This window comes from Vulpes vulpes, chromosome 12 (assembly GCF_048418805.1).
Source record: "Vulpes vulpes isolate BD-2025 chromosome 12, VulVul3, whole genome shotgun sequence".
Lineage (NCBI taxonomy): Eukaryota > Metazoa > Chordata > Mammalia > Carnivora > Canidae > Vulpes > Vulpes vulpes.
Window position 1 is genome coordinate 54,240,455 of NC_132791.1, and position 13,025 is coordinate 54,253,479.

The following is a 13,025-nucleotide window of genomic DNA, read 5'->3' on the forward strand; positions in this document are numbered from 1 at the left end:
TGAAGGTCAAAGTAGGCCAAGGCCCTGGGAAATAATGAAATGAGACCAGACTCCCAAGCCTAGGCTCTACTTTGCCCCTTGCCAAGGGTTTGGTGGCCTCGGTTGGCTCTCAGGCCCATGTCCTCAGAAGACCTGAGTTTGTAGCTCTGCCCTGCAGTGGCTCCCAGGTCTGAAGGGAACCTCGGGGTATATGCAGGCAGTCCTGACTATGTCTGAGAAGACTGGCAAGATAGAGGCGTGATGCAGCATACTACTGATTCCTTTGGTTGCTGCCCACTAGGCAGAGGTGCAGGCCCAACCTGAGGGGAAGAATAGTCAAGCCCTTTCTGGAGAGAATGAGCCAGCCAGACAAGTGGGCTTTCTGGAGGGAAGGAGCCAGCCAGGAGAAGTTGATGAGAGGGAGCCCACCCCTAGGATGTACATGGGGAAGAACAAGTGACAGGCCTGATGCTACATCATGGGCTCTGGTGGACAGCCCAGTGTCGGCAGGGGTGGGGTGGTGGTAGGTAGTAGGTGAGGTAGTGGTTTGGGAGGCTGCAGTCTGGGGTCTGGATTCTGCTCTCCGACTTGCTCCCAGTGTACCTGTGACTGGCAGGTACCTTCCTCAGTGGAGTCTGTGTGTTTCCACCTTAGGCAAGGGCTTCCCAGACACCAGGAATTGAGGAAGTTGAGACGGACCAGTTCTGTTCCTCCCTCTCCTGGGCACTATGATGCTTTGGTGACTTCTGAGAGCTCATGTACCTAGTAGGCCAGCCTCTCAGACTTGTGGCACTGACCTTTGTACAAGATTTCCTGGGCTCGGACTTAATTTCCTGAGTGGAATATTCAGCTGGTGAAGTGCTCCCTGCTCTCTCTCTCTCTCAGCTCTAGCCTTTGTGTGATTCTTCCCTCTGCTCAGGACACTCCTTTCCTCTTTGTCTTCTGTCTCAGCATCAGTATGACTCCCAGCCAGCAGCCTGTCCTGACTCCCCATACCTGAGTCAGGTACCTTCTTTGGCTCCCCATGCTTGATCACAGCCCAGACCGCACAGCACAGCACTGCCCCCTCCTTCATGTGTCTTTTTCATGGGACTGAGGGCAGACCCTCATCTGGCTTATCCCAGGGGCCAGCCCTGGGCCAGACGAGAGCAGCGACCATGTGACGGTTTGCCCAGTGAATGGGGTTTGGGTAAGTGGATGGATGGCTTGACCCTTCTGGGCTGTGCTCTGTAAAAAACCCAGCACTGCAGCAAAGGCTGCAAATGGCCATGTTCTGCTGCAGGGTAGCACCCAGGAGCAACTGCCAAGGGCTAGGGACTGCTGGTAGTGACCTATCTTTCCAGGGTTCTCTCTAAAATTTTTGGGACCACATAGCCGAGCTCTTGGGCTTGTCAGAGGCTTCTCAGCCCATTGACTCAGTTAATCCCATTAGAGGAAACATCAGGAGCCCACCCCAAAGACTGATGAGTATATCTGGATTTTCTATTATGTGTATACAAAGTCATTTACCTGATAGACACAGCAGTGACTTGGTCTCCATATCTGCGGCTGAGGGAAATAAATGTCCCAAGGAAGCTAGCTGGTGGTCTGCTGGGGGTCTTCCCCAGAGTGGTTTTCATTGGTGAATTCACTGGGGTCCATAGTTGGGCCTCTTCTCTGCTGGTACCTTAATGTGATCGGTATGCCAGGAGTGATTTGTTCCTATGGGATGGCCTCAAAACTGATCTAGCTCAAGGAGGCGGCCAGTAAAACTGGGTCTCCAGCTCAGGAACTCAGTGAAAATGATCAGGCTGGCTGGGGGCTTACTTTCTCTGCTCCCCAGGGAGCACCCAGAGTCCATGGGTGGTTCATGAGTGTTACCAGGATTCAGACAGCAAGTTGTGCCACTCGCAGGGATCACCTTTGCCTGGTGCTTAGACTTGCCTGGACTGAGCAGCCTCCCCGGTCTGACAGCACCTCTTAGCTGTCTGTTTAATCGTGGCATGCCTCTGTGCCAGCCAGATACAGTATGAGTACATGGCTGAGTGATACTATCCCCACTCTAAAGATAGACAACGGGAGGTCCAGAGAGATGGGTTATGTGCAACCTTGTGTAGTTTATAGGTAAAGGAGAAGGAATTTGAACCAATATTTGCCTGTTTTCTCTGCAATGATGTTGCACATCACTGACCTCATCTCTGGTGTGGTGCTATTACAGTTTAGTACAAATATTATTGTCAGAATTTCAGTAGATGTCTCCTCTCTCAGAGGTCAGGCAATTGCTGCTTGGTTCATCTCCTGTGGCTGTAGAGTGGCTGCTGTTGGGATTCTCACTGGTTTCCAAGAAGGGAAACCACAACCATGCTTCCAAAGGTAGAAGGCCAGTAAGGAGAGCAGCTGTAGATAGTGCAGGGCAGTTGGGAGCCTACCCAGCCCTCATCAGGCTGGCAGACCTGGAGATGTTTTGTGGCACTGGTAGCCTCAGATCCTAGTGGGCAGTGGCTCTGAGGAAGCCGTAGTGAGGATAAATCATCCAATGCCTGGTCAGTCTTGGGAGAAGTACAGACCCCTGAGCCCAGCTGGCCCTCTCTGCCCTGCTAACACTGTTTCACTTAGCGGCCATTGGAAGGACGTGGTAGCCCCTGGGACCTACTCTCTGAACCAAAGTTAGTCACTAGTGCTTCCTACAGAAATGCTTCCCCTGCCCACCCCAGGGCATCCACTCTGTCTCCTCATAGGCTCACTGTGTCCACTCGGGCTGTGGTAGGCAAGCACGGCACCCTGAGTACACACAGCACTCTGCTGAGCCCTTTCTCTCTGCACTTTGGTTCCTTTCCCTTCCCATCAGTTTAACACGTGCTCCTTATGCTGCTTCTGTTTGTTCAGGACATTAGCAGATGGGTTCACAGGGAAGACAGCTTAGGGCCCAGTTCATGATGGGGCCACCCGTGCTTCTTGGTACTTGGTCAGTGGCAGTGCGGAGCTACAGTGCACAGCGGTCAGCAATCTGGGACCAGGGAGCTGTATTTGACCTCACTCCCGTTGCTGTTGGTAACCCTGCTGTTCCCTCAGAAAGTTGGCCCCAGCATCACCTCTGGCCCTGGCAAAACTTTGGCTCCAACTTTTCTTTAAGGAGAGCCTGTGGTAGATCAGGATGTGGACCTGGGGGACCCCTGCTGTATCACTCACTGGACCCTTGCCAGATAGATCACCGCCCTTATGTCACGAGGGCCAGAGGTGTCTGTCAGGATGGGTTGGGGGCTCCACTCTCCTTCCCTTCTCTGTCTCCCTCATGGTTGGAGCCTGGGGCCAGGAGCTTTGAGATAGAGTGGGGGGACCAGGCACCCCTTCACCCCACTCATTCTGGTCACTGTGCTCTTCATACTCTGGGAGCAAAGATAAGCCAAATGGTATGACCACACAGGAGAGGCAGAGCACCCTGACCCTGGGGCTCAGGAAGCTTTACGTACAGAGCTGTCAGAGCGCATGCTGACCTCTGCAAGATACGGAAGCATCTGTCAGTCATGGCCTGGGGCCTGAGCCTGTGGGTCTCAGGAAAACTGGTTGGATGTCTGCCTGTCAAATGTGACTCCTAAGGGCTCTGGCCTGTCACCTGGAAAGGCCCTTCTAGGAGGCCAGCTTCTGGGATATGCTGTGTTGCACCAGGAGATGGTACACCCCAACTAGCTCCGGGCCTGCCAAACAGTGTATTTGGCCAGGGGTTGGCCAAGGTCATGATGTCGCTTGTGATCCAAGACAGATGGAACGACAGGGGAGGGACTCCTCCCTAGTCTGCCATCAGCTCTTCTCTCTCACCTGCCTCTTGTTTCCTACAGAGTTCATCCTCTCACTTCTGGAGAAAATGCAGACACAGGAGATCTTGAGGTTGCTGCGGCTGCCCGAGCTGGGTGACTTGGGCCAATTTTTCCGCAGCCTCTCAGCCACTACCCTCGTGAGTGTGGGTGCGCTGGCCGCCATCCTCGCCTACTGGTTCACTCACCGGCCAAAGGCCTTACAACCACCATGCAACCTCCTGATGCAGTCAGAGGAAGTGGAGGTGAGCAGTGTGGAAGCAGCAGGGCTGTGGGACGTAGTGGACAGAGGCATCTTGAAGGTAGAAGCCAAACTTGTAGCTGATTTGACCTCAAATGGTGCGGAGAACTCATTTTCCCCTGGCAGCTAGCAGTAAGCACCCCACCACCACCACACCACCACCGCCACCAGGGGCCTTGAACAGGGTCTCCTACAAGATGCTCCTCTGCCTTTCCTAGGAACTGAGCCCTGGGCAGAGCCTGACCGTGGCCTTACACCAGACCTCTAGTTTGCCAGCTTCTTGGGTGGGAAGCCTTAGATCATTGGTTCCTCAGTAGAAAACCTAAGGTTCTCAGGGGGGCTGCCAGATAACTCCCCTCTTGGTCTCCCTGTGCCCACTCTGTGCTCATCCTGTGCCCAGCCTTGGTCTACAGCTGGGACTCAGAGCTGAGCCTACCCCATGGCCCCGTCTTCCCAGAGCACATGGACTTACAGGGAGGGTAACCTAGGAGAAGAGGTGCTGTGGCCCAGCCTGGACAAGGGTATCCCAGGCTAATTCTAGAAGGACTAGTGAGATTTCTTTTTTTCTTAAGCTTATGAAATTTAAAAATTGTCTTTTTCTTAAACTTTATTCATTTCGAATATATGCACACTTCAGAAGAATGAAAGGTCACAGACTGAAAAGCTTCTACCTTCTTCCCCTTGCCTACAAGCTTTCCGTCCTAGAGAACCGTCCATGAGCAAATGGATAGTATCTGCCCCCCCCCCCCTTTTCTTCTTCTTCTTTTTTTTTTTTAAGATTTTATGTATTTCTTTGGGAGGGGTGCAAGGCAGAGGCATGGGGAAAGAGACTCTCGAGCATTCTCCCCGCTGAGCATGGAGCCCTTTGGGAGGGCTCGATCTCACAAGATCACAACCTGAGCCCAAATCAAGAGTCAGATGCTTAACCCCCTGAGCTACCCAGGTGTCCTTGCCCCTCTTTCTAAATGCTGTCACGCTGCACACACAGTTTGGCATCCTGTTTTTTTGTTATTGGTGGTGCATCTTGGCAACCATGAGCATACCAGACTTTTGCCTGGTAGGAGAGGATGCAGGTCTAGATAGGATGAGCATCTTCAGGGCACTTTTCCAGTAATGATGTGTGCAAAGGTGGGGGTATGTGAAATTGTACCTGGTGGCTTTGGGAAATGGTGATTCACATGGGGTGTCTAGATGGCAGAAGGGATACCCATGGGCTAGCAGAGTGGTTTCCAGAATGGCCTTTGGTGACCAGCAGCCCCGAAGGGCTGGCCATGCCTCTTACCAGTTATATGGTCCTTGGCAGTTTCTTAACTCTCTGAGCCTCAGTTGTTCTCAACTGCCAGGTAATAAAAAGAGCACCCATTTCCTAAGGTTGTGGTAGGGATTTGGTAAGATGACACAGAGAAAGTACTAGACTGTTTTGGTAAACTTATAATTATAACTCACTTGAAGAGGCTAATAAGGACAAAGGTCCATGGGCCAGGACCCTGGAGAAGGGCAGCATGGATTTATTTTGAGTTTTTAGTAGTATAGAGACACAGTGCCAATTTGTGCTATGGAAGGATCAAGTGGCATGGGCAAGAGCGTGCCTAGACAGGTATCTTCAGCCAGTACACACACTAATTCACGCTATTATGTGAATGATGGTTGGCACCCAAATGATTCTTAACCTAGGGGCACAGCAGCAGCAGCAAATGAGATGAAAGCCACCTTGGCAGGCTGATCCTGATGCCAGAGGGTAGCCTGACTGTAGCCAACACTCCCCATTCCATTGAATGAGTGAACCAGAGGTGTATATGAACAGTAACTAAAATTCTGTACATTTTGTGTGTGCTAACCTGGTGTTGAGGTACTGTGTGCCTATATGGGAGATCAGTGTACTGGGCTATGTGTGTGAGCCAACTGTGTTTGAGTGTGGGTGCATACAGGCCTAGTGTAGACAAGCTGGCTGTATGTGAACATGTGTAGAGGTTGTGTGTGTACAGTCCAGGTGTTATGTATAGGCTGTGTATGAATGCATACAGACCATGTCACAGCCCCAGCCATGTGGCCCTGGTGTGCATCCAAGCTATGTGCAGCCTGATGCACCCTGGTGCCCTCTCCTGATGCCTCTGCCTGCCTCAGCCAGCTTCCCTGGCCTGTGCTTGGCTCGTAGGACAGTGGTGGGGCCCGGCGATCTGTGATCGGGGATGGCCCTCAATTGCTCACCCACTACTATGATGATGCCAGAACCATGTACCAGGTGTTCCGCCGTGGGCTTAGCATCTCAGGTGAGAGGGACTGTGGGGATGTGGAGGCACTGTGGCAGGGAGTGATCGGGTGCAAAGGTTGTGGTGGGCAAACAAGGTACCAGGGGCCTGGGAGGTGAGTGGTGCCCAGGATCAGAGGAGAAAAGCCACTCTTGGCCCTTCTCTCATCAGATAAATAGCTGCATTATGTGGCCAAAGGGCTGACCTCAGCTTTGTTCTAGAACTTCAGACTGCCTGACCTTAAGCTGTCTCTCAGCCCATACTTTATATCTCCTGTGGGCAGCCCCTGATAAACCTCAAACTGTCAGGCCACTGGTTGGCATGATTCAGAACCTGAGCCTCTAAGATGTCTGGGTGAGACAGGGTATGGGGCAAAAGAAAATGGTTCCAGAGAGACAATTTTCTGCTTCTGCCTCATGGCCAGGTCTCTGTGTCCTCTTGGGGCTGCATCACACAGGTCATGGTGGGAACTGGTAATGTGTCCTCCCACATTTCTGGGCCTCCCTAATTCCTGAGTATGTGTCATGCTTGTGTACTTTAGGCCTTCTTGGGCTTCTGCAGGTTAGAGGGGCAGCTAAGGAGCAGTTCACTTGACTCATGGGCAACCCCACAGCATGGGATGTCCATTCAGGAGTCTGATGAGCAGGTGCAGGTGACACCCCACCCTACCATCCTCCCTGGTACAAGGCTTGCTTATCTCTCTGCAGGGAATGGACCCTGTCTTGGCTTCAGGAAGCCCAAACAACCTTATCAGTGGCTGTCCTACCAGGAGGTGAGTGATGGAGGACAGGCCCCACCCTGTCGACTCATGTAGATCTGGCCCTTGGGGGCTTGTGGGTACAAGCCCCCAAGGGCCCCCTGAGGTCTCAGAGGGTCATTTATTTCTTTGCCTGGCCTCTTTGCCAGACTCCCGGCAGCAACCTCATAGGGCTTCCAGCAGACCTGGGCAGGGACCTGGGGAGGTCTCAGACCTGTAGGAATCCACACCTGGGGATCTCCCTCCCCTGCCAAAAGTCCTTGCTTTCTATCACTTCCTCATGTCTGTGTGCAGGTGGCCGACAGGGCTGAATTTCTAGGGTCTGGACTTCTCCAACACAATTGTAAACCATGTACGGATCAGTTTATTGGCGTTTTTGCACAAAATCGGCCAGAGGTAAGCATCTGCCTTAAAGTTTTGGAGGAATCAGTGGAGTAGGGGGATTGAATATCATACAACAGCCCTGCTCCCACTGTTTGTAGGGCCTGGAATAAGAGGAAAAATGGATCTAGTTAGTCCATGCCACCCCTCATTCGCTTGGCTTTGCCCCTAATCAGGAGTGGAAATCCCAGCCAAGCTCCATCCATACCACCCAGTCCCACAAAAAGCTGTGTTCTGAGCCATGGGGGAAGAATGACCCAGGGCAGAAGGCCATGCAAGCCTATTATATACACTTGGGCTGTTTGGAGTCCTAGAATTCCTTGGGGATATGCATGATCCAAAGGTTGTGGGTAAGCAGGCACAACTAGTTAGCCTCATGGATTCCTTGCCACATAGAGAGGGCCAGAACAGAACCTTCTCAGTAGGATCCAGAACAAGTACCCTGGTTGCCTGGGCATAAGGGCAGTATAGTCCTCCTATCAGCTCTGTGCTCTCCCAACCCCAGACCTGTGTGTCTCCACAGTGGATCATTGCAGAGCTTGCCTGCTACACGTATTCTATGGTGGTGGTCCCACTCTATGACACCCTGGGCCCTGGTGCTATCCGCTACATCATCAGCACAGGTGAGCCACCACTGCCCCCTCTTGCCACTGGCAGCCAGCTCCTAGAATCCCCTCCCCTCCCCCCATTAGGTTATACTAATTGTCTGACACTAGTAAGTAAGTACTTCACTTCCATCCTCAAAGAACGTTCTCCACTTTGGCCCTTGAGGTAGCTTTCCCTGGTTGGACTTCCCAGAAAGACACCTTACACAGGGCCTGGCTACTATGAAGGGGCTACCAGCCCCCACATGGGCTTCCAAGTCAGCCCCCACATGGGCTTCCAAGTCTCTGAGGCTTAGTATAGCTGGGGGCAGTTGCCTGAGGTGGGGGTGCAGCAAATATCTCAAGCAGATCTGAGATTACGGAGCCTGATCCTGGAGCAAAGGAATGCTTGGAATCTGCTCTAGGAAATTCCCTGGTCTTTTGCCCTTGGTTTCTCCCAAGTTCCCTGCTCTTTCCTCTCTATACAGCACTCTATATGGCCCACATGGCCTCTCTTATGCATTTTTATACACAAGCTTTGGCACACAAAGTCCATAGTTCTGTTGCCTGGCACATGTACCCACAGTCACAGCCTGACTTTCCCTGATGGTCCCTTCAGCTGACATCAGCACCGTGGTGGTGGATAAGCCTCAGAAGGCCGTGCTTCTGCTAGAACATGTGGAGAGGAAGGAGACTCCGGGGCTCAAGCTCATCATCATCATGGAACCGTTCGAGGAGGCTCTGAAAGAAAGAGGGCAGGAGTGCGGGGTGATCATTAAGTCCATGCAAGCTGTGGAGGTGAGGATCTGCTCCTGGGCTATTTACTGGGCCACAGCTACTTGGGCCAGTGAGCCAGAGCTGCTGGTTATCTGCCCCTCTCATGCCCTGGGGTGGATGTCTTAGGCCATCAGAGTACTTCAGGGTCAAAACAGAGCAGGCTTCACAAGGGCTGGCAGAGGGTGGTAGAGTTGGTGCCCATAGGCATCCTCTCAGCCACAGGCTCAGTTTGTTGGCCCAGCTAATGACACAGCTCCAACACGTGGGTGACGGTACCAGCCTGCCCCAGAGTTATGTCGTGTCTGGGGCTTCCTTTTTTCCATCTAACCATCAGCCTGTCTGAACCTGGGGACTATAGACATGAGGTCCCAGAGTCTTTGAGAGGTTCTTCCAATGTGTCTGAGACTCCCAGCGGCCAGCAGAACCAGTTTTTCTGTGTGTGACCTCTCTGGAGGTGTGGGTTTGATGGCAGCTTGCCTGCTGGAGTGACACAGGCCATCCTGGCCTCCCAGAACTCACACTCTGCTCAGTTGCAGTTGACCCCAACCATACCTTACTGGATGCAGGCCCCTGGGCTCTCCACTTGTCCTCCTGCATGCCTGTACGTTTCTAACTATGCTTGTAATGCCTGTACACTTGTACCCTTTCATGGCTTTTGGGGTCACATATACAGTGGCAACTCCCATCTGCCCCTCTAGCCCTGACCATTTATCTAGAAGTCCAGGTCACCCAGCCACTCTGTCCAGGTGGGCACCTCAAGCTGTCTCCCCAACTATGCATGTGCACAGTGCCTAGCCTTGCCCTGGGCCTTGAGCACCTTGGCTGTAATGTGCAGGATGGCCTAGGCCTGGATGTGTATTTGAGGAGACCACTCAGGTCTCCACATGGGCTATGTCTGAATAGGGACTCCTGAACTCTAGGCTGGGTACAAGGGCAGGGAATAGTATGCTGAGTTTATTTTGATTTTTTAGGTTTTTTGCTTGTGTTGATTGATAAGAGCTTTTGAGCATTTAAAAATAGGATTTTTCTCTTCCAGGAATGTGGCCAACAGAATCATCATGCTCCTGTGGTAAGCTCATCTGCCAGTGGGTCTTTCTTGAGCAAGATGGTGAGCAGGGCTTATCCTCATAGACTCCATGCCAGGGGCTTGATAGGAGGTCAGAGCAGCCCCCTTGTGTTAATAAGCAGCCACTGTGAGCAGCTTGGGAAATGTACCAGGACTTCTGCGGGGGGCGGGGGTGGGGAGGTATGGGGAGTGGTCTAGAAAGGGGCCTACAACAAGAGTCTGACATTTAGGAGTGAGAAAAAAGGGAGCCAATCCTGGCCAGTCTAGGTTCTCTAGGAAGGCTTCTTTGGGAAGGCTTCTTTTTTTCTTTGAAGGTAGTGAACTCTGTCAGGATGGGGTGAGCAGAAGCAGCAACACAACCAGAAATGAACTCTGGGGCTGAGTGGCCTTTTGATGTCTGCTGTCTTTGTTCATCTCTGCTCTGTGAATTTTTCTGTGTGTCACCCCAAAGTGATACTGCCTGGGCTTAAGTCACCAGTGACAGTCACTGGCCCTGGGAGGGCCCTGTGGGGGTTTTAAGCTTGCTTACAAGGCTTCTCACCTCCAGCTCAGCTCTTCCCACTCTTCTTACCTGTCCCTGAGCTTTGTCCTACGTAGGCCGGCCCTTCACGGGTAGCCCTGGGAGGTACCCACCTCCTCCATACAAGGCCTTAGAGCACTATTCTCCGACTCCTTTGCATGCTCTTGCTTCTTTGACCTCTGCCAATGGCCAGGCTAGTTCCTCTCCCGGAGCCCACCCTCCATTTATCTGGAGAGATCTGGCCTGTCCCTCATTCTCAGCTCACGTCACCTCCTCTGCATATAAGCAGACACGATAGGTTCCTCCCAGTGACCCCAGGACTGTGTGTCCAGTGCCAGGGGCAAGGGCCTGACGCAGAGCAGTCTTGGTGACACAGTGGGAAGCTCAGTTCCTGGGCCACGTGTTCTCCTCCCAAGCCTAACCCCAGACATTTGGAAGAATGTAGGAAGGAAGGGTGGAACCAGATCACATCCACTAGAAAGGTGTGGTCTCTTTTAGAGGCCTGAATGTGGCCACCACAGCCTGATCCCATCTAGAATTCAGCTCAGATTCAAGTTGAGGAAGCAGCAGAACCAGGTAAGAGGTTAGTGGGACAGATGGATGTCCAGGCATCCAGTAGGTCTCTTCAGCCTCTTTCCCCCTTTCCTGGGGACTTGCCAGCCTGCCTCTCTGACTGCAGCACACAGGGGTGTGCACATGTACCCACACAGAACCCCGTACCTACACATGGCCAGTGGGGCTAGTAGAGGGGCCCAGGGCTCTTGGGCCCTGGCTGGCCATACTGGGTCTATTTAACGCACACTTCTTCTCAACTCTGCAGCCCCCGAAGCCCAGCGACCTCTCCATTGTGTGTTTTACAAGCGGCACAACAGGTGAGCACAGGCACCCAGATCATCAGCCAGGGCCACCTGCAGCCTTTTCCCCACAGCCTTGGTGGGGCAGATGCAGGGGTCTCTGGTGCACTCCATGGCCTGGGCTGAGCCTTGTCCTGTGCTTGGCTACAGATGGCGGGCCCCTCCTGCTGCCCCCAGTGCTCGGCAGGAGGCAGTACAGGTGGCTGGACATGGATGGACAGTGTGGACCGGGAGGTACAAGATGGGGATGCCATCCCCCGGCGCTGGGGCCACAGAAGGGCTGGGTAGCTGAGTCCCATCACTCCCCTCTGAGAAGCAGCTCTCACCCCTCCACTTCCTGTCTCTGCCTGGCCTTTGTGTCAGGGACTGGGGAACAGGTGTGGGATTTGGTGTCCGAGAGCCTCAAAGTCCCACTTTCACCACTAGCTGGGCAGCTACAAGCCAGTCACTTAACCTCGCTGCCACCCACTCTGCCCAGCTCCTCGCCTTGTAATGAGGGTGGTTAAAAGTGCTGAATAGGAGAGGGGATGGTGTGTGAAAAGGCGGTGCCAAAGCTCTGCAGCATGGGGCTGGTTTGCCATGGACATGGCTGTCAGGACAGGGATAAGCAGAAATAACACCACCCCGTGCCTGGTGCTGACAGAGTATACATAGTGATGTTTGCAGGGACAGCCAAGGCAGGCTGCCTGGGGCAGGCTGGGGGGCAAGAAGCACACGAGGAACACAGTCAGGGCCATGGCACTTCACAGCCTGCGGTGCCCTGCTCACCCACTCACTGAGCTGCTAGGGCCTCAGCACCACCTGTGAGGCATGCAGATGTGGGGGCTGGTCCTGTGTGAATGCCACTAGTAGGTGATGGTAGGGGACTTGTGCCCTAGTCCCACAACGCCCAGCCCAGTGCTCTTCCCATGCTAATGCTCCATCTCATCTACTGACTTGGAAAGTTGCTGGTCAAGGAATTTCCAGCCTTCTTTTTCCAGACTGAGGACTGGCCTGCCTTGATGTTAGCTCTTGGTGGGGCTTACAGCAAACCAGGGCTTTCCATGCTTCCCGCAGACTTAGCCTCTTAGTCATTTGGCAGATCCTGACCAGCCCCACAAGCAGGACTCTCCATGAGGACGGATCATGATAAACATGACCTTATTGGATCAAGATAGATTTTTGCCATTAACTAAGTGGGTTTGGGGGTTTCCCCCCACATTGCTAATTTTTGTCAGAAAAGAAATAGCATAGCTCTTGCTCCCCAGGAGCTGACATCTAGATTCAACCTGGAATTTAGAAATACCCTTCAGGTTAACATTGGTTTTTGTCATGAGTTTCATGACGTAAAACTTTGGTGACCTGTCTCTCCAAGGCTGGGGAACAGGTTACTACTGTGGCCTTTAGCTTTGGACCTGTGCCCTTGGAGCGCTCCCCTAGGCTTTTAACGAGTCACTTGATGTTGCCCTATATCTGGAAAAGAACTTCACAGTGCAAAAATGTGCTGTCACCCAGCTGGAGAGGGCAGGCCTCATGTCTACTGCTTTTCCAGACCATGAAATCACAATTGGAAGCTAAGCCATCCTGCCCAAGCTCTGTGTGATGGAAGTTGTGGGACGTACAGAACCTGACCAACGAGTGGTGATTTAGTGCCCGAGCTTTCCATTCTAGAGGTGTTGCTGGTGCCAGGGCAGAACTGGAGGATGTAGTGTACCTCTTATCACCCTGCCTGGCTGTACTTGGATTTCCCAGGCATTAGCCTGAGCTTTGCTTCTGGTAGCCATCCTGTTGTCAAGCACATCAGCCCTGCATGTCCTCGGCATCACAGCCTGCATACAGCTTCCTTT

General features: G+C 52.8%; 1 protein-coding gene across 13 annotated transcripts in view; it reads left to right on the top strand.

Moving 5' to 3' along the window:
- ACSL6 (acyl-CoA synthetase long chain family member 6) overlaps positions 1 to 13,025 on the top strand; it is a 63,236-nt gene that overhangs the window by 13,351 nt on the left and 36,860 nt on the right. For 11 of the 13 annotated variants that reach the window (XM_072731833.1, XM_025994956.2, XM_025994957.2 and 8 more), the window contains 8 exons: positions 3,795 to 4,015; positions 6,167 to 6,281; positions 6,968 to 7,032; positions 7,312 to 7,413; positions 7,922 to 8,021; positions 8,602 to 8,780; positions 9,796 to 9,828; positions 11,166 to 11,217. In XM_072731833.1, the coding sequence (XP_072587934.1) occupies positions 3,795 to 4,015; positions 6,167 to 6,281; positions 6,968 to 7,032; positions 7,312 to 7,413; positions 7,922 to 8,021; positions 8,602 to 8,780; positions 9,796 to 9,828; positions 11,166 to 11,217 (867 nt within the window). Of the gene's footprint in view, positions 1 to 3,749; positions 4,016 to 6,166; positions 6,282 to 6,967; positions 7,033 to 7,311; positions 7,414 to 7,921; positions 8,022 to 8,601; positions 8,781 to 9,795; positions 9,829 to 11,165; positions 11,218 to 13,025 lie in introns of all 13 variants that reach the window. The other 2 variants (XM_072731829.1, XM_072731831.1) reach the window with 1 other exon arrangement.